General features: G+C 41.3%; 1 protein-coding gene across 2 annotated transcripts in view; it reads left to right on the forward strand.

The window, feature by feature from the left end:
- Nucleotides 1–22,599, forward strand: part of LOC129724573 (uncharacterized) — a 163,707-nt gene that overhangs the window by 65,215 nt on the left and 75,893 nt on the right. For both annotated transcript variants that reach the window (XM_055679567.1, XM_055679566.1), the window contains exon 2: nt 6,167–6,251. In XM_055679567.1, coding sequence (XP_055535542.1) covers nt 6,167–6,251 — 85 coding nt within the window. The remainder of the gene's footprint in view (nt 1–6,166; nt 6,252–22,599) is intronic.

Genomic DNA, 22,599 nt, shown 5'->3' on the forward strand with positions numbered 1-22,599 from the left:
GCTCGTCGAACTGAGTCGAGTGATATATGCCATTCGGCCCTTTGGAGCACTTTATACCTTCGGTTTTGCCAGTGGTTGCTATATCTTTCTAGGAGAAAGGCAAAAAGACAACGGAGCGCTTTGCAGTCATTTTGAGACGGATCTATTATGAAGAGAGGCCGAAATTGAACTACCCGACAGCTACGGTATGGAATTAAGAAAACATCTGTCGTTTCTCCCGGTGATGGAGTCTTTTTTCAGCAGCTCTAGCTTCCCTGTATCTTCCTACGCTCTGACGGGTCACAGCCGTGGCTAACATGTGAACTCTGGCGCGGTTCTTTTCATCCGTCTCTCGCTGGCACTCAGCGTCAAACCACTTATTGGACGTGGCTGTCGCAGATGTACCCAACACTTCTCCCGCTGTGGTGCTGATTGCACTGTGGATATGCCTCCACTGTTCATTCAGGCTACCTCCAACCTTCCGCAGGTACTCTGTAGCCACTATTCCAGTTGATAGCCGCTGGATGTTCAATTGTACAGTAAGGCTTTTTTACACGTTTTTTACGCGAGTTGCTTTTCTCAACTACTCAAAAACGGTACAAGATATCTACCTCCTTTCAATCACGTTTTTCTTTTCAGTCCCCTAGGTACCATATATCAGTTTTCAAAAAAATTCACAATTTTTGGTGTAAGATATTAAGATATTAAATTTTGGTCTCTAGTTTGACCACTTAAGCCTCAGGCCGTTGTCGTTCGTAGTAGAGTGGAGGCTTTCTCTACCAAACACGGAGCGGAAAAAGTTTTCCTGCCCGACCTGCGCATTTGCATCCCCGATGACGATTTTGATGTCGTGTCCTGGGCACTCATTATACGTTTTTTCCAGGAGCTCATAGAACTCCTCCTTCTCTCCATCGGGTTTATCGTTGGATTACACGTAAAAGTTCCAAATCATCAGCGAAAAATAGTTTGCTCGATGAGATCAGTACATACAGATCATTAACAAATATATTGGATATTAGGGGCCCAAGCACGCTGCCTTGAGGTACGCCGGATGCAATGTGGAAAATGTGAGAATGGGCGGAGTTAACCAATACGTATGCAGAACGATTTGTTAGGTAAGAGAATAACCACTACGCAATCCATTCTGGGAAACCCATTCGCTAATAATGATCCGCCGTAATGATCAAAACATGTGGTACAGTGTCCAAGGCTTTCGCAAAATCGAGGGATACAGAGTCAATTTGGCGTTTTGCTTCATTTTCTCTGAATAGGGTGGTTACGTAGCACATCAGATTCGTAGATTCGAATGGTGACAGTGCACTAAGTAATGACACTAACAGTCTCTCCCAAACCTGGGTTCGAACATAAAACGACTGCATTGTTATACCAGCAGCTTACTTCGTGGCTGGAAATTGATTGGTAACCGTACGCATGCTTGTCTTTTCTCCTCAGATAGCCTCTAGAGTGCAGGAGAACATCTTGCACTGCGGAAACAGCTGCTCTCACACTAAGGAGCACATCAACGCTCATGCTAGAGGAGAGCGACAAACGATTTTTATCTACAGAGCTTCCCGAAAGCACTGCGGTGAAATCTGAAATCTTTCTCTTGCGAGACAATGAACTATAGTGTACTTTCTCACACGTGTGGACATCACGCACAATAATTACACTGCAGAGCTATCTGCGGTGCGTTTACCAGTTGGTTTTTTGAGCATGGCAGAAGAGGAAAAGAGATTGGGAGATAGCAAAAAAAAATATTGCGTTGCTCGTGCCGGTCGAATTTACTCTGGTGGAATTCGTTTTCGCAGTGTAGCTATACGAGGACTACACTTTTGCCCGGTAGGTTTTTTTCACCTTCCGGACTACTCGCCAGTGGACACTGTTGTGTACTTCTGCGTTTTCTTTGAAGAGTGATTCACCCCTCTTGTTTCTATCAGATGTGGGGTGAGCTGGAAGTGTGTTTGCTCTCTGTAAGCTGGTTGTGACACTTTGGAGTGGAAAAAGAAGCAGTGTGGTGAAAGCATTTGCTACACGCAGGCACAAACTGGAAGGGAAGTGCGCGGTGAATTTTTTCTCCTCTTCTTTCACATACTGAGGAGAATAACAAGCAGCTTATATTCGAACGATCGTGAACGTTGGAGCGCTCATCTCGTTGTATTTCACGATGGTTTCTTAGGACAAAGTTTACAATAGTGGGAACCTGGATCTGGTCAGATCAGCGTCAGTACAAGTCCTTCTTAAGTGGGAGAGATTTCTGAAAGTACAAACACTAGCGATGCGTTCTGCAGCTTACGCCCTACGTTTTCTGTTCAATTATTTGAAACTAACACAAAAGCTTATAGAGCACACTCAATTTTGAGACTTCGAACGGAGCAAAATGGAGCCGAATGACAAACATGTTTTTCTCTAGCGGAAAAGTGCTTTTTTTTGGCTAATAGGTACCAAAACTAGATGAAGCTGGTTTGCTGAAATAACCGAGCCGTAAAATTGCGGCGAGTGATGAAGCTTCGGTGATCGACGTTATCGATATGAGAGTAATAAAACCGTTATTAACGAGCTGCAACAACATTACGCTACCCGAATGAAGCCTGTTTTGTGAGATCTGCAAAGCCTGTCCCAGTAATCCACCTATGAGTGCGCTTCTCCTAGTGTATGACGCGATAACCTTGGCCCATTCCTAACGAAAGTAGGAAGTAAAAAGTGAAGAGTTGTCTTACTGTGAGAACTGCGCATCATGAGCTTACAGTTTGTCAACAACTTCATTCTTCTTATGAGTGCGATGATTGGATGACAGAGATCTCTAATGGAAATTTTGAGCCATAGTAGCACGAATTTCCGGAGAGCGGAGCGCTTCATGCGTAAGTAAATCGACCAGAAGCTGTCTATAACATTTACCAGTGCCGGAACGAAATGTAACTTATTATTTTCAGAGCTGCTGTTTGAGAAACGTTGGTAGATCGGTAATAAAAGATCCACACTGTGGGGAAAACGATTGACGAAGAAAAATTGCTAACGCTGGTTGTTGAGACAGAGAGCATTGTCAACTGATATATTTACCATTGGACTCCAAGAAGTTTAAAACTTTAACAGCTGAAAGCGGGGCCTATCTGGCTGACATGAACACAAACTAACCCCAGTAGAACCTGCAAGATACCTGAAAAGTAATGCAACAATAACTGTATAACTCCTGCCAATACTAGATTGGTTACAAACGGTAGCAGGCGAAAAGAATGGATCCGAGGCAAGGGGGTCCAGATTCTTCCGGATGCTGACGGCAAAGCGCGACAAGCTTCCATACAAACGCGGTAGATAATTTTCAGGCGACCTGCAATAACACTGGCTGTAGTCTACGTAGATAACACCTGTCAACACAGGTTGTACTCTACAGCTCGAACTGGAAACAAATGCAATATTATATGTAGTTTTTTAACCGTTCCTGTAAATTTTGGTGCCCCTAGCCGCCTCGAAAGTGCGAAAAAAAACTGCTAATCGCTAAACATTTTCACAATGGAAAAATTATGTTGAGTAAAAAATTAAATTTTGAATTGCATTCTTTCTAATGGTCGAGAGTGAAGTTACATTTCTCCTGCGATTTTAACGTAGACGTTCTAAAAATTGAAACCGAAAGCGACATCTTTAACACGAATATTATTCTTTATTTTATTAACTGATGACTGAGATAAATATTAAGTTTTTTTAAGGTGGATCTAGTCTCTAATACTGACGTGACACAAATACAATTATTAGTCTGCATACGCAGCATAAGATGCATCATGACGAAACTTATTTTCAGTGAGGGTGGTGTTAAAATATGGCAATACATGAAGCGTTTCCAAAGCATCTCGGTAAACTCAAAGGCAAACTTGTGTGCAGTCTCGAACGAAGTCAAGCTGTAATGTGATTCAGCCGAGCCCAACAAACTTGTTGAATATTTATAACATCAAGAAAGGTACCATCACATTACATTTTTGTGCTACAGCAGAAAGAGTGTGACGCTATCATCAAGATAGATACGCGTTCTCCCACCCACAGCGATACCTCCAATAAATATTTCAGCACAGACTAACAGACATAACACTTCGAACAAATTTTCAATAAAATCATCGTTCGGATGACTCCAGTATTTTACGTTAGTAACACTAGCACCATCTGCTGCCGTGTTCGCGCTGCGTCATGTATTTCGACAACAGCGCCAGTGTTACTGCATGTATCTAATGGGGAACCACAAATATGTATGATATTGCATGACAGCGCCTCAGACGGCGTTATCGCGCGATGAGTGTTATTCGATTATAAATTTGAAATGATCGTTTTTTTTTTGTGGCGATTGAGCTAGGTTCCAGTGTTACGTCTGTAAGTTTGTGATTTCAGCATATACCTACATTGTGTGCCAGTGCGCTGCCAATGGGGTTTGGAAGTGAACGATCGTTACCATATTTCTACATGCTAATCGAAAATGGTTATCAAAGTTCTACACCAGCGGTTCTCAACCTTTTTTTGTTCGCGTACCCCTTGACGATATTTTGTTTTGTTTTCGCAGAGTGGGAGAGAGTAGTGATAGATCATGTGGCAGTAGTCTTGTTTAGGTTTCAAATTAAACTATGGTTTGGTTGATTGCTACAGTCATGTTTTAGAGCAAGATTGAAAAACAAATGAAGTATTTTAGTGAAAAATTGCTTTGTCCGCCATTACTGATTTTCTTTCGCGTACCCCCTGACGGCTTTCGAGTACCCCCAGGGGTACGCGTACCCCAGGTTGAGAACCGCTGTTCTACACTGTAAATTTAATGGAGGTGTCAACCTTACATATAACTTGATGTGTACTGAGGCTAGAAACTTCCTACATTATGTTTACAAAAGTTACTGAAGATAATGTGTTAACTAAGAAAATGAATAAATTCGAACTTATACGTCATGTTTTTCACACCTTATTTTCGCATGTTATTTCTGACAAGCATTCCCAAGGGGAAAATGTGTACAACCTGTCCGTTGCAGAAAAACTTTACCAAATCTATTTTCCGTCAAACTTTCAGATTACAGTTACTCAAAATAGCTTCATTGTTCGGGTAGAAGTCGGAAACCTTCCTTTTACTCACTTACTTTATTCTGCTGAAAGTTTTCGGTCACACTTCCACGTCGTTAGTCAGTGGGAAAGGCAAACTTCGCGATGCTGCTAACCGCTGGGAATACGAAAAATCATTCAAACAAACAACAAAATTTGCGTTTTGCTCTGCTTGAAGTACAGCTTGTTGGTACCTCGCGTGGCCTAGGCGGGGAGGCTTAAAAAAGCCTTCAACGGTCCCGTGATTGTGAAAACTTAGCTGGCAATTCAGTCGAACAAAGGACAACCCAATTTCAGTTTGCCTTTGCAGCAACCCCATTCGCGCACGGGTTGAAATGCAACAATAATAAATTTGTTTGCATCTTGAGCACCGAGGAGATTACGAAATTTTTCCGTACCTTTTTTCTGTACATTCTCCTCCTACAGTCCAAATGGCCGAAAAATGTTAAATCACTTCTCACATAATAATGTGAAAACTTTTCTCCTTGTTTATTTTCTTTCGACTGAAGGTTGGGGCGAGCGGAAACTTTAGGAAACTCATTCAAAACATCTCGTTGGAGAAAAAAATTTGTTTTGATCCTGCGCGAAAGACCAACGGTCGTGTAGATCACACGACTGTTATTACTTGTTACTGTGCCATGTAACGGTTGACATACTTTCGAATTTGTCTGGTGACGTCCCGTAAACTCAGCGTAACCGAAGGTGTGTGACAGATATTTTTTTCACATGCAGTCAAAGTTTCAACTAGAGCTGACAAAAGTATGTGTGCTATGCCTTCAGAGTAATGCCGATTTATACGAACACAATTTCGTTGGGAAAGTTTTCCACTGACTGACAGATTTATCTTTTCATCAGAGTTGAGAGAGGTAACTAGAGCATAACGCGAAAAACAGTTCGTGTCTTGTTAGAATCGTTGCAGGTTGCATTCCTAGGTTAAATTATTGTGAGAATAAAATCATGAGCATTATAACTTTGAATGCAATGAAACTGACAAAATGCACAAAATTTAACAAGAAATCTGTTTCAATTTGAAAACGTTTATTATGCATGCTGTAATATATGTCACTTTCGGTTAATATCAAATCACAAATGATAGAATCACACTATGTTTCATTTTCTTTTCCAGCACCATGTGGTTGTACACTTTCTTCAGCTTAGCGTTCAGCAGAATACTGGATGTAACTGCCTTCTCCATCAACACAGATAATCAGGTAACACTTTTCCGATTACCGGTTGCTTTTTTTCCTGCCAATTTACCAATCACTGCTTAGTATTGATAGTTCAACCTTTTCAAAGTTGCCAGCTCAAATCAAAACGACAGCATGTTGTACCACTTTCTGGCAAAACTCTCAGTATCCATAATCATTCCATCTGAAGCCCGCAAAGAAACCTCAGTAAAATTGAGTGTCGAAATACCCCTTAACGGAATTTATAACACCATATATCAGCCATTACGGTTACTGTTTGCTGAACCGAACATAAGAAGACCGTCGGACTTCACAGACGAAAAACTTTCCGAACGACGACCGGATGAAAGCGAGGGTGGCAAAAGCCAAACCCGAAATTCCTCCTCTTGATGCCCCTGTAAATATCCAATAATCTATATTGAGCTATAACTTATACTACGTGCGCTGCACTTTCTTTCTATCTCGCTCTTACACACACACGTGAATATTTTCTGCTTGAATCGTAACTTCTGTGTGATATCGAATCGTGGTAAAATTAAATTTTCTTTTCAAACTGAACTGACTTCTGCCCGACTTGAAAAGAGTAAAAACACGTCATTGGGTTCTGCATAACGAGCCATTTGACATGTAACTAAATAGAATTTTTTTTGAATATTTCAAGTATAAATTAGATTAAATTCAAAACAAACCAAATCCACATTCAGTGCCGAAATGCTTTAAATTTGGGTCACTATTTTAGATTATACCTTTCTATATTTGGGAGATCATTCTGATCGGGATACCACACATAATCCGGCAGTACCTATGTCTAGTTGCCAAAGGATTTCTATCGCCGACGGTTACATTGATTGTAGTTTAGATATCTCATAAAAATTCCGTTTTGAAAGCACTGCTGACAGAAAATCGGTACGAAATGCACAGAAGCAGTTCAGACAAAATGAAGCTTTACCCAACTAGCGATGCAATCGAATTTTTCAATATGTTAAAATAAAAAATTAAATCAATTAGAATAACAAGCGACAAAATACTAACTAATTCAGCGGAAAGTAAGCAAAAAATACATCTTATTTAATCTTCACGGATTTTTTCTTTCATTTACCTCCACGCTTTATCGAATCGGTGCAAAACATTATCCATTCAAACAAGGAAAGCGTACGGTTTCTGTTGCCCTTGGGTAATAACGGATGGTTGCTCGTGTCGCGTTAAGGTGTGGAGACTCTTTTAATCTGTTATCACAGATCGAAACTTTTCATGGCTGATTTATGGTTCCGAGAGTTGGCCCAGTGTTTAAGCGTTGGGTTGATTTGGAAAGTGTGTGTCTTGCTTTTCGCGGCATTTTAAATAATATTTTATATATTTATAATAATATTTTAATAAATAATATTTTATTTATCTTCCCTAATTTCTGTTTGAGTATTGCTTTAAAAATTTTTTGCAACAGACATTCAAAGTTCAACTCAACATCAACACATTTTGCTACGCTCGATATTCTGCTAAATTTTTTTTTATCAGTGGAATTTTATTAAGGGAGTTTCCTCATCAGTCGGAGGTGATTTTTCATATTCTTACGGCAACATTCTGGGTGTAAAATGAAACTCCAATTATCGGAAGCGTCACGAAAATTGTCCAATTGAAAATGCTTATAGTTCACTCAGTTTACAATGGATCTCAGCAATCAATTTGAAAATTAGCTGCGCGGTCACTAAAATGTGGAAAATTTTGGTTGAATGATGCTAACTTTTGTACTGTTGGAAATGCAGACCTTTATTTCAGACGTAGCTTTGTCCATTCCAAATCGAAAACAGGACTAAATTGATGATCGCTCCATTACTCATTTCAACAGCTATATTCATCTTATTTCTCTCATTTGTCCAATTTACCGTCAAGTTTCTACAAATTTCGAAAGTAAATCTATTTGCTTCTCAATTTTGTCAAGTGGTTGGAAGTTTTACGTTGAAAGTATGGTAAAATTTAATGATGAATTAATCGGAAAGGCGCGATGAAATGAATATAGGTACTGAGATGAATATAGGAGCCATTACCCTACCATCTAATATAAGTATCTCCGAATCGAGATGATGCCCAAAGGTCGGAAGTAGTTGAAGAGGTTGGGTATGAGACACGACTGCAAGGCTAACGTAGAATCACGGAAGCCTCTCTTATATCAATGTATTTAACTGACTCGATTAGGGTTTCGATTTCAACTCACCCTTATATTAATAGGGTTAACAATCATAACTCTGAAGAGCAGCGTCATTCGAAAATAATGTTAAAAATTGATGGAACACAGTTGTCGGTAGAGCAACTCTTCACCATCAAAAAAATCATGGGCAGATTTGAGTTCTACTCGATGAAAATGTTATGTTAAATTCCAAATTTTAATTAAAGACAAAATGATGAATTTTAAAGGAATCGATTTAGTAAAAGTACTGTGTACCCTTGATGGCTTATTATTTACACAAAATCTCAAGGATAGCTGAGCTATAAAACACCTAAATTATAATTATTATAAAATATAACCCCCTACACAAGTACACCTGGAAGTCCCCAAATCAGACAGAAATACTTTTAAGACATCACCGTCATCAGATCGAGTAGAAGCGCTAACGTTGGCTCGAAGTACCTGATGATGATTGTGATGCACCCACAACTCTCCGTTGTTAACAACATGCGGTACCGACGCCCGCCCCGGAAGTTCTTCTCGAGGACTGTTATAGCACCATCAAAACAGCCATCAACAGCGTAGCGGAAACGTCATCGAGCATGTGGGACGAACCAAACGAAACGAATGGTTCGATGACGTATCTAGAAGAGTGATGGGTGAGGAGAACGCTATGCGAGCGGTTAAGGTGTGCCACTCGTCCGAATGTAGAAAGACACAAACAGAAGAAGATGCAACGAACTAAAATCTTTCTGTAAAAAAAGCGCCGCCTGGATGCGGAGGAGTATGCAGTGGTGGAAAAGTTGCACCATTCTAAGGAAATACGAAAGTTCTACGAGAAACTCAACGCATCCCGCAGAGGCTTCGTGCTGCGAGCCGAAATGTGCCAGGATGAAGATGGTAGTCTTCTGACGGACGATCGTGAGGTAACCGAAAGGACCGACTGAAGAACAATAAATCGGCTAGGAAGGATGGCCTTGGAGCAGAGCTTATGAAGACCCGAAAAGGCTGGCCTCCTACCAGCTGATTGAAAGAATTTCGGATACTGAACAGCTACCGAAGTAGTGGAAGGACCGAAGGTTATCTGTCATATCTATAAGCCACCGCCGCAGTTGGCGCCCGTAGTCCCGCGCTGCATGGCATGCACCACCGCAGCGTCGACATAAGCTGGATCTGTCGGGCCCTCCATAGGACCACAACTTATGTCCCCGCTTGAAGCACCTGCAGCAAATATCGGGATGCTGAAGGATGACCAGCGGGTATAGCGATCAACCAACCTTCAGCTTGATTTTCTTCAGGGCTTTGCTTCCTTCGGACGATGGAAGCTTTGCGGTGGCAACCGGGGTCTCGTTCGAAGGCGAATTGCCTCTACGGCCACCGTAACCCCGCATTCCTTCTCAAAGGCTTGTAAAATGTCGCACCCTTCTGTGATTTCGTTCAGGTTTCTTAGGCTGGAGAGTCACTTCCGAGGTGAGGGCCTAAACTTGCACGTCCATCCTCAACAATTTTAAAGCTACCTCTTTGTAGGTAGCCCGCTTTCCCTTCGCATCTCTGCGTAGTTCAAGAATCATGTCACCGGTACGAGATCGACGAATGGTCCGAACATCTTCGCCCAAATCCTATAGCTGGGTGTCGCCTCTCATGGCCCTCAAGATCTCCGAGTACTCAGACCCGTCAGTTTTGAGTATGAGCGCGTCATCTTTGCTCTTCCTTGTTTTCTTTGGTTTCTTCGCTTTCACATTTTTCGCGCGTTTCTCACTTCTGTTGCTTCTTATCCGACACGATAGTTCATTTTCCGCTGCCCGCGTTGGATTTTTCCTTCTTAGGTCCAATGTTCGCCGTTGACAGAGCAGCCGGTGGGCTTGTCTCGAATTCGGAGACTTCCTCGTTCGCTTCGCAGCCGGTTCTGTAGAACAGACCTCGACGAACGACAATGCGACCGTTTGTGTGCATTTGGACACGGTCGTATTTTCGCGCTTAGAAGTGCTATGGCACTTTTAGAGCGCTTTTCCAGGCACTTCCGCACGCTTCATGAGCGCATCGTAGTTGACCCTCGCACTGTTGATGCAGATGCGTAGCAATAGAAGACTTTGTTACAAGGGCTTCGAGATATTGCTACGGCAAACCGCGAATTTGAAACAGGCATCGAACTGTGTCGACAGTGCCGCCACTCTAGGTAGCGTATCAATTTCGGCTGAGACTGCCGCTACCAGCAGATCACCGGAGCACCGTTTGCTGTCAGGGGTAGCTTTAGGCGTACCTGCCTTACTGCTACCTTTGACCACGTTTGTTGGCCTCTGTGGGGACCGCTGGATCCCCCCTGTGGCTTTGGGTGTCGCCGCCTTTCCGCCACCCGTAACCGCATCGGTTTGTCCCGGTGGAGACCGCTGGATGCCACCTCTAGCGGCTGGATTTGGCGTTCACTCCCGTATTCGTACGCATATACTTGTCTATTTCAACTTAATTGGGTCCCCTTTCCTCGCTATCCTCGTTCATGTAGAATATTTGCCTGATTGGTCCCATGGTGGGCTATGCCGAAGCAGTGAGGTCATGGTTAGGGTAGGACGCCCATAGCGCCTTATGAGCAACTATGTAGCCACCGACCGGCGTAAGTCATGAAACAAAATCTGGTCCTTAGACCAACTCCCACCATCCGATCCTACTCCTGCCTGATTCTCACCAAACAATGAACGCGGAATGTACTGGAAGGCCTGCCAGGTTTTACGGGACGGAAACCCCTGCTGCCGTTTGCCACCTCGCCGTTTCAAGCCGTTGTCTCAAGACCTTACTAAGAGAGCTCGGTGCATCGTGTCCATTGCAGCCCTACATCGTGTTATAGAACGTGTACCGACTCATATTCTCAAAACTGCGACCAGTTGCCATAATTAGAGCCCTACTGGAATCGGTCCCCAATGAGTGGGCTAGTGCATTTGGGTGATGGGAGTGGCCCTATTCGCTCATCGAAGCTGCTTGAGGGCACCGTGGCTTTTACGGGGAGTCAACGGCCCGGTGTACGATACCCCACCGCGCCCTAGGAGCGCTCCCGCTGCCAGTCCGAGACTGTTTGACTGCTATCAGTGGACACAGGCATGCATGACCTCGACCTCGAGTCGCCGAGCGCCGAGCTCTGCCGTACAATTTGTAATTTGAACAAAACGCTCATAAGACCGGTTACTCTCCACGAGCATGAAACGTGGACAATACTCGAGAAGGACCTGCGAGTGCACGGAGTTTTTGAACGACGGGTACTAAGAAGACGATTAGGGGGTAGGCCAGGTGGAGCGAGATCTGGTGGGGAGCAAGCGGTGTCCCAGGGATTGGACAGCGGCAGGCAATAATCGAGTGAATTGGAGAAACTTTGTTAATCAGGACTAGTCATTGTGACGGAATGCCAAATAAATAAAAAAAAATAAATAATTTTTTTTTTGTAATTTGTAATTTATTCATTGATTTTGTCAGAAGAAGGAGACATCTAAGGTCTAACAGAGTCAACACCCGAACCATTGGACAAAACTCTGCACTGTACAAGGCGACTACTTTCTACAACTCTCTTGGAGAAGCCATAAAAGCATTACCGCTAGAAAACTTCGAAAGGCAACTTAAAGTCATTTTATGTAACACCCAATTTTAATACGCTGTTTGTTCTATTTGCTTTCATTGTTCCCTATTGCAAATTGTGTTTTATGTTTTATGTTATTTATATCTTAGAATAAGTACTAATAACGATATTGTGTACAAATTAGTCAGTCTCTACGAGCTAAAAGCTCACAGACAAAATCAAATAAATAAATAATAGGGTAACGGTTGAAAGGGTGACTTGTTAACGTTAGCGTTGAATAACAAACGACGGGCGCGAAGTGACTACCAAACCGCTATGCTTGTGGGGGAATCTAGCGGTCTCCGCAGGAAAAAGCGGTCGGTAGACGGCCCCTTGCTATTCAAGTCCATCGAAAAACTGCAAACAATAGCCAAGCGGGTTCTGGAGAAGAATGAGCAAATTTGGGTACTAATTTCAGGGGTAACACTCCAGCTTGAAAACCTAGATGAAATCATCGAGAGGTGCAATATGGCGCAAGAGTCAGTACGGGGATCTTGTGGGGACCCTGGTGGTCATTGATCATTTTCTTCGACGAATGGAAACCTCGCTCTGTTGGTAGCTAAACTGGTCTGGTCGTTTGCTTCAGGCGTTCTGGTGGTGTGGGCCAAAGGCAAAACACTGCGAGGAGCTCCTAAGTGACTGATATGAGACGGTTACCAAACACTTTATCGGTGGCCCAAGGTGCTTAACTGAACCTGATAACTAACAGCTGCTATGCGGCACAGCAGCTACTAAACCAAGCAGCCTCTGATTCGGTGACCATATGGACCACGAGCAGGTTCAAAATGATGTGTCAACATCAAACCAAAAATAAACGTGTTTGAAAATAACCCGTGACCAAAATTTTCATCACTAAACCGAACTGCGGACAAGAGTTATCCCCAACACGCAAGTGAGGTACACGAAGGGTAGAAATAACCAGTTCGCTTCCGGAAGGGTCCACGCTGAAGGGGCATTCCCTATTGCGTAATCGTCACGATAGACTCCGTAGCACACGCGCTTCGAAGGGTTGACGTACCAATGTCGCTGTACAAGATTCTGTGAAATAACTTCCAGAATCGAGACAAGTTCTTACAACAAAGAGGTAGGTCAGAAGTGCGTCCCAATCACCGTATTAGAACCGCGGTGTTTTCATCCAAGGCCGGTGATATAGAATGTCGGGGTGCTGAGGCTGAAGTTTCCAGTAGGGGATGTGATCGTTGGCTTTGTCGATTGAATAGGTAGTTGCAAGTCAGTGCATGTTTAGCGTCGGAGACTACACTATTGTCTTGAAGCGATCTCTGAAACTCTTGGCATGATGATCGATGACAAGCTCACCTTTGGGAGGCACGTCAAATATACAGTAAGGACTTTTTTACGCGAGTCGCTTTCCTCCATTACTCAAAAACGATACAATATATCGACCGCATTCTAATAGCGTTTTCCGTTTTAGACCACGAGGGATCATATATAAGTTTAAAAAAAAATCCCAGGAGGGGTGGTGTGCAAAGCCACGACCGCAAGGTTGAAGTAGAATACTTTTACATGAAATATAACCCGGCTGCTTGCATGTCAGTCATTTTGAAATCGGATTTGTTTCGTATATACCGCTTGTTAAGCACAGTATCAACAAATCGTAATAACCATCACACTGCTGTGCATTTGCAGCAGCATCAAACCTCAGTTGCAGTTTATTAATAACCATTCATTATGCTCTTCCAAACACATTTAGTAGCCTTGAAAAAGGCCGATTACTGCAATTTTCATTCAAATATTGCATAAATGCTTTATGGTCAGATATACCCGCTGCAACTGCTACGCTATCCGTAGCCATGCCACAGTTGTGGCCGCTATACGCTGCCATTGGTATCCGCTGCCCCTGCATCGGCTGGCCCAGCTGCTATCGATGCTGAGATCCGCGGCAACTGGTGCGCTATCCATTGCTATGCCACAGCTGTGGCCGCTATCCGCCATCGCTGGTATCCTCTGCACTGCTACTGCTGCTGCTAAGGGATGACTGCTGTTGTCGCTGTCTAGAACTATTGTAAGTGGCTTCGGCTGAATCAGGCTCTTATATAGGCCAAATAGCATATTTTAAATTGCAAGGTATATGGTTCTGTCGACCGTGCTTGGGAAGCAATCATATAACGACCAATCAGAAGTCGATTTTTTCGTTTTGACAAGGCTTGACTATTTTCAATTGTACAATAGTTTAAATAATAAAATTACAATTATTTTTATTTGGGAAGAATCTTAGAAGATTTTCCAATCTATTGCTGCAAGAACGAAGGTAATCCATCGAATACTAACTAATTTATTAGCATTTGAAATTGGACATATTTTTCACTTTTTTCGGTTTTAGATTTTCATTTCACATCCCTATGCAGCCGAACTTCCTGAGATAAGTATTCTACTTCAAAATCACAATTTTATGGTGCACATACTTAAAATTTAAAATATTGTATTTCGGTCTCTAGATTGACCACTATCATCAGAGCCTGACAAAGTCGTTTTCAATTGACAAGTATCCGGTTATAGTGACGCTTTGACCCGTCGCTTTCAATTAAAAAGCTTTTGTATCATTCTCAAGCTCTTCGTGAGTTCGTGATGGAAACTACTCTTGCTTTGACTTTGACAACTAAAGGGCTAGAAACTGATACAAATGCGTTTCAATTGAAAGAGAAGATTAACGCCGTCACTCTCACATGACGATTCTTAATTGAAAATGACAATGAGCGCTAACGAAGACAGGAGGCTTCCATACAGTACTTCGCGTAAAGAACGGAAGACGGAGAAAAGAAAGCCGTGACGATATAAAACGAAGAACACCAAAACCAGTTTCCCAATCCGAAGTGGTTACGCAGAGCCAGTGATCAACAGCGAAAAAAATTCCGAAATATTGATCGGAATTTGCGTGACGTATTTATTGGATGCCATTGCCGTTTTAACTGCGGCTTGCGGTATAAGAAAACTTTCATCAAACGACGCGATGCGGTGCTAGTTTCAATTGAGACGCTGAAGGAAATGAAAGAGTTTCTCTCTCCGTCACTCTCTCCATCAATTGAAAAAGTCATCAGTTTCATTCGAAACGATCCGATGAGCAACAGACTCCCGTCGACAGAAAGAAGTGATTCGATGACAGCAGCCGGAAGGAATCAAGTGAAAATGTAACTGTTCGAATCGAAATGACAGCGCGGAACAATCAGTCTCATTGTTTTGTTTCGAAAATGTTGAGCCCTGACTATCATATTCAATCGAGGTTCAAACATTTTAGGACGGTTTTCTTCGTTATATTTAAAACTCAAAAATGTCTTTTTTTACGCGGCCCCATACAAATTTGGAACACATCTCCCGCGTAAAAACGACCTTAGTGTATTTGTAAAAGGGTCTCAACGGCTCTCGTATGATGTCTAATAGCTCAGTCAGCAAACGGAAACTTCTAAGCGATGTGGCTTCATTCATATTTAGGTATGGGCGGTGGTTTATGAGATCCCCTACCAGACTGCCTTAGAGATACAAGCAGAGCCGGATTTAAGGGGGGGCCCAGGGGGCCCGGGCCCCGGGCCCCCACATTTTCAGGGCCCCCACAAAACAAGAAAAGTACTTTTCTCTATCTAAAAAGGAGATTCAATCAAAAATTTGAACAGACCATTTCAATTTGAAACTTTTCTTCAGTGTTATTTTTTCGCGAGTGCCAATATCACAACTACATCCATAAGATCCTTCGATTCTCTTGGAAAGACACACATTAACACACCATTTGAATCGAACCAGCGCGCATGGGAGACCAAGCAGGAAAGAAAATACATAATCCACAAGTTTTTTTAATGCATTGCTGTTGATTCCGAAAATAAGTTTACTTGTCCGAATCAGGGATACCAGATTTGCGTTGTAAAATGCAGATTTTCAGAGTCCGTGTGCAGATTTTATCGACCTGCAGATGTGTGTAGTTTTTTCCTAGTTTCTGTAGATTATTGCCAGCGTAGCCTTATATTTGCGCAGTCTTACACTACTTGTGTGCAAATTTTTGCCTGCGGATCGCTTTTTTTTTCAAATTGCGGTAGGTTTTTTTCAGATATCAAGAAAAAATTTCCGGATTTCGAGCAGTTGCAGACATCTTTCGAAAACATCTGGCACCTCTGGTCCAAATCATTCAACAGTTAGATCTGTCTATAAACAGTGAGCAAGAACCGAATTTATTATTACATTTATTCAAAATGAGCTGTCACCACAAAACCCCGCGTATATCAAAGTGGAGCTCGAAAAAGATGATTACATGAAGAAAAAAAATCAAAAACTCGTTAGTGCCTTGCAAAAATCATTTTATTTAAGGATTTATTTGTGCCTAATGATCTCGAACGCAACTGGAGAAAGGTCTTTTTCGAAGATGAAACTGATTGAAAATAGGTTGCGTACGACTATGAAGAGTGAAAGGCTGTCAAACTTAGCATTGTTAAGTTGAGAGTACAATATTCTGAAGGAGCAGAATGTTGATTATTCAATCAATAAGTTCTCTGCAAAAAAAAAAAAACTCGTAAAAAAATTCTATCAAATTTTTGGTAACTTTTCAATAACAAATAAATGTTTTTAACTCGTACGATGAAAAAACGGGTTTGTTTTATTTTGGGGCCTTCACTGAAAACTGGGCCCCGGGCCCCCACAATCGTAAATCCGGCTCTGGATACAAGACAGGTGGTGGGTCAACCGTCGACATGCTGGTGAAAGTAAAGGGGGTAGTGTGTAGAAGCCACCACGTGGTCACCACGTGATCGGCTACGAATTTTCAGTGCCACTAGACTCGGGAATAGTAAATGTGTTATCTACGAAAATATTTTCTTATGTTTTCGTCGCCATAACAAACATGATGATATGTTTTCACAAGTGACGTATCAACTATTACTGAGTGGTAAGTATTTAAAAATTCGAAGTCGACCACGTGGTGGCTCGAAGTCGGTCATTTATGGGTTTAACACACTTCCACCTTAACTACCATTTCCGATGAACGGAAAAGTTTAACGGGGACCCTATTCTGGAAAGGTCGAAAAATAATAAATTTTCTAGTGCTGGGACTATCCGGATTAAAATATCTGGATATCCGACCTAGGATATCCGACAAATATCCAAAATCCGGATCAACCGGATATCCGGATATTATCCGACAGGATATCCGGATTTTCGGATAGTCGGATATCCGGATATCCGGATATTGTATCCGAACATAGTTTAATGAGAATTATGCAAATAATTACATAGGGTAGATGATCCAATAGTTGTGGTAGCACCAATAGTTGCGGCATCGCTTTTAAATTCATCGTTTAAACTAATTAGAACCGAATTGCTTATGCTACATGTTGAAGAAATAATAGATTAAACATAAGTACATATGTTACTACAACAATATATACTGAAAATATCCGAATTACTGATAAATACTGTATTTTTCAGAAACTTACCCGGAAGGCACCACTCACTACCCATTTTCTTATTTTGTCCACGATTGTTTTAAGATATGTGTGTGGTTTTAGTACGATTATTACTCATATAATTATTTTCCCAGATAACAGTTTATTATGGAAACTGTTGCACAGGTGAAGTTCGTTAATAGATGATCATATTATTTATAAATTACTACCTCCACTATTGGATCACAGGATACACTATGCTCTTATAGTTGCGGTATGTTTCGCAATTCTGATTTACGTTTATCAGAACATATGTATGTGGGACTACTTGTGTATATTAGGGATAAGCAGGTACTAGGGGACATACCTAAATGATGTAACTTATTACTATTCAATTTTTGAACCTCACCTTCCCCTGCCACCGTGTATTCACCGATACTTCATACATGATCGGCCACAAAAGCTATCGCTCTCACCCCTAAAATACTGTATTATGCATTTATGACCTCTTAATCGATGCTTACCCACTGCTTATGGTCTTGTAATTCTTTTAACGAGCCTTTCACAGCTTCAGTCGCTCTTTTAGTAAACACTAACGTCAAAAATGTAAGCGCAAACATGGTACGAAGCAGAGGTAATAGACGCTAACTTCCAGTGTTGAGAAGTCACCATTTGCGAAAAAAAAAATTCTTCTGAATATTTCAAAATGAGCGCCATTGGTCTTTCTCTTCAGCCAATTTCAGCCCTTTTCAAATTTTAGTCTAAAGACATTTTATAAAAAGTATGCAAAATTTGTTTTATTTTAATAAAACCTACATACCCTCACTGAATTTTGCCAACATCTGACCATATTGGCGCAAAATCCGTCTCTTAGTTAACTTCGTGCATTTTTGTATTTACTTGCAAACCGACTTGTCAACCTATTAAAAACAATATGATAAATAGTAAAACAATCAAAAACCACTTCAAGCGAGGCAAATACCTTCATTTAACCAAGCAAACACGAATGTTTTATATACCGCAACTACAGGAACAAAAGCGTGCAACTTTTTTTAAGTAATTTAAACCCTCAAAGCGGGTTCAAAGTCAATTTTAAGGTGCAAAATTATCAAATAGAACCCATATCAACAGAAAATAGTGAAACGGACCAGCTAGATTCGTTTTTCTTAGCCAAAACATGGCTAAACATGCATAACTCGTGCTTAACTCCTCCACTATTGGGTCATTTACCCTACTAGGGGATGGGGAATTGTGAAAAAGCCATTTTTGTTGTTACATTTCATTCGAACGGCCCTAGAAGACAGAAAAAAAATCCGAACATTCGGATGGTATATCCGGATATCCGACTATTCGCATATCCGTATCCGGATATCCGGACATCCGAATAGTTTTTGTTTACACATCCGTGATCCGAGCTTCGGATAACCGGATCACGAATATATCCGGTTAAAAGTCCCAGCACTAGAATTTTCGTGATTTTTTTTTTTTTGGATGTTTAGAGTAAATGAAGTGTTCGGGTATTTTGCCTATTTATTGAGGTATATTTGAAGATGTATTCAGCATGTTGAGGATGCAAATATAGTGAGTAGTACGCTGATGGCAGCTGGGAACGTGTATGCTCTCTCTAAATCAGTACCTAACTGGTGGTAAGTTTTTGTCAGTAACTACTGGACTGATTTGGCTGAAATTTTGTTTCAGCATGTAGAAATGGATGATCTAACTTGTTACATAGCCGTTTTTAAAAATTCCAAAATTTGCCATAATGGGGGCCAAAATTTCAGTAAAAATTTTTTGTTTTCATGAAAAATTACTATTTAAAAACCCAAAATCAATCCATCTAGCGGTGAGACCCAGCCTTTCTCTTTTGAACTTATTATTTGTTCGAATAGATTTACGTAAACCTTCAATTGATGGAAAAAAATACACCTTGATAATTTCTGCTGGGTTTATTTATCACTCTTAAAAACGAATTTCTGGTAGCCAAAAGCATAACCATACCGAACCTTTTGGAAGTAAAATGGAATAAACATGTTTTAAATATATGATGCGAATTTATTTTTACTCCTGGTATAATCAAAACATCACTGTACTCATATATAGATTTGACTCGGTTATATATCATTTTAGATTCAACTTTTTATAGTAGGAAAATATCCCTGATGAACAACAGCCCAGAAAGACCAAATATCATTCAATATAAGAATGTGTAAAACAGTATGATATCCAGATGCCAAAAATCAACTTCAGACGCCCTTTTTTAATTTTTGGATAGTAGCTTCCAGTTTCATTACCCAGTGTGAGTTTTCCAGGAACCGGGATGATGCTTAGAGGCCGGGAATCAACTCCATACTTAATTTTGAAACCCGATTTTGCGACTTATGGTTTCTGGAAAACAACCCTAAATTGCCAAATTCAATCCAAAGAGGTACATTCACTCTTTGGGTCCAAGAATATTGATGTTGTATTTGAAGTAAATAATTGAAGTGTAAAATGTGAAATTTGACGTTATATTTGTGCTAAAGTAATATCGAAATAAATAATTACTGCTAATTCCAAACACTTTAATCACGAGCAATACCGGGAATGTTCAAATAGTACAATACATTTTGGTCAACCAGTTTCGTTTCTTTCCAAAACTTTTGAACCACGTATTGCAGCTCGTAGTTATGTTCAAATAAGTCGTGTAATCTTTGAGTTTAATGAACTTTCGTTGTTGTTTAGAGCGGGGGCCTAGTGTGGTTGGTAGCGTCTCCGCCAACCACGCTCGACGCCTGGGTTCGAATCCCACCGCCGACATAGGTGTCGATGGTTGTGAGGTGGCGTGATCCACTCACAACCAACCCAACTGGTCTAGATTCAATCCTAGCCGACACCGGGAGATTTTCTGAGGCGAAAAATCTCTGGGATCACGCCTTCCATCGCATGAGGAAGTAAAGCCGTTGGCGCCGGTCCGTTAATAAACGGGTCGTGAGTTAGGGTCCTGGGTGTGGAGTCGCCTCCCTGGGCGTCGGTGATTGGCCACAACAGTGGCGGAACTAGACCGACGGAAAATAAGCGAGAACAAAAAAAAAAAAAACTTTCGTTGTTTTGCACGATTTAATACAAAACGATTGAAATGAAAGCCCGATTGTAATCAAATGAAATGGCAACCAAACCTGTCATTTGACACTAAGATTGTTGAAATTATTCCAGCCATCTTTGGGAAATTGAATGAATTTGAAAAGTCATCGGAACATGTTTCTTTTCACAACTTTTGAACCGCATGCCTAATCATTATAAAATTCTTTAGTTAACCCTTAACTAGCTCATACCAATATTGTTTTAATCGGTTGTGTAGTTTGTGAGATAATGAAGTTTCGTGATTTTCACATTTTGATACATTACAGATAAAGTTACAGTCTAATTACAATGAAATTCAGTAGGATGTTATGAGGCAGCTAGACCTTTTATTTGACTTTAATTTTGTGGAAGTTGTGGCAGATTTCAAGCCGGCATAAAACCTCAACATCTTTTTCGTACAAATACGTAGCAGTAGGTACAAGTCAAACATAAATCGTACAATAGGACATCACTTACAATGGAAAATAATAGAACTAACATTAAAAATTACAATTTTCGTTAAGATTATAAGCTGAAGCCATTCGACGAATAGGTTCATGAAGGCCATAGTTCGTGCGGTGCGCATTCAACTGCAATAGTCGCTGATGGCGTTGCGGGCGAAGAGGGCAGTGTAGCTGAAGCATAGCAAGAAGAGCTGGGCAATCATAACCACTTGTCAAAGTTTTGTGTGCTTTTCTAGCCATGATATCCTTGCGTCGTTATTCAAAAGGTGCGATACCAATCAATAAACAGAGGTTTTCGTAGGGCGGCAGAATTTCAGGATTACTCCAGGGTAATGAGCGACAAATCCTTCGTATGAATTGCTTTTGAATACGCTCAATTCGTTGAATCCCATGATCATAGTATGGATCCCATACAACACATGCAGTTTCCAGGATCGACCGTACCAAAGAGCAGTAGAGTGTACGGAAAGTGCCTGGTTCTTCAAACTCCTTTCCGATCCTATAAATCAAGCCAAAATGAATAATTGTCGAGTAGTCCTGTCTGAACGTCATTTGCGTGACTAACAAGATTCCTAAGTCAGTGACAACTTCGCTTCGTTGTAGAGTTGTTCCATCGATGGAATAATCAAATAACAAGTGCTGTTGTTTACGCTGGAAGCTGATCACGGTACACTTTGGGACGCATATCAACATGAAGTTGCGATTACACCAGTCATGAAACAAATCGATAAGCTCTTGAAGCCTGCTGCAATCCTCAAGTGTTTCAATAAGGTGAAAAATCTTAGTATCATCTGCGTATAGCAGTCGTATGCCAGGTGGTAAAATCCGAGTGACATCATTGATGAACAGTGAGAAGAGCAGCGGCCCCAGTATGTTGCCTTGAGGCACACCGGAACTGTTACTAAACCAAGTAGATTGCGATGTACCCAACTTAACAGCAATCTTACGATGGCATAAATATGAGTTTAACCATTCAACCATCCCAGCGGCGACTCCGAGCTTATAACATTTGGCACAAAGTAACCCATGACCAAAGGCAGCTTCCAAATCCGTGTAGATGGCATCGATTTGAAGACTCTGTTCCATGCCACGAAGACAGAATGAAGTAAACTCCAGTAAGTTTGTAGATACAGATCTGCCAGGATAAAACCCATGCTGCGCGGTAGAAATATAATTTTTTACGCTGAACATAAGATGATGATGAACAATTGATTCAAAAACTTTCGAGCAAGCGCACAAGCAAGAGTTTCCGCGGTAATGTTCAATATTTCGTTCATCGTTTTTATTTAAATACCGGGAACATAAACGATTCCTCCCATCTACGGGGATATTGATGATTTTGCAAAGAAAGGTTCAAGATTGCAGTTAGCGGAAATTTTAAATTTTCGATGCATTTTTTCAAAAGAATAGCAGTAATACCATCTGGTCCAGGGGAGAATGACTGTTTCAGACTGCAGGTAGCGTTAGCAACTTTGTCAGGGGTAATTAAAAACGTATCAACACTGAGTACATCACTGGGAACCAGAGACAAAGCTGCGGAAATGACGTCAGGTGAAGCGCATTCGCTATTGAAGACGTTTGAAAAGTGCTCAGCAAATAGGTCGCATTTGTTACGATTCGTAGACGCTTCACTGTTGAGCAAAAACATAGTGGATGGTAAGCCTTCCTT

This window comes from Wyeomyia smithii, chromosome 2 (genome assembly GCF_029784165.1).
Source record: "Wyeomyia smithii strain HCP4-BCI-WySm-NY-G18 chromosome 2, ASM2978416v1, whole genome shotgun sequence".
Classification (NCBI taxonomy): Eukaryota; Metazoa; Arthropoda; class Insecta; order Diptera; family Culicidae; genus Wyeomyia; species Wyeomyia smithii.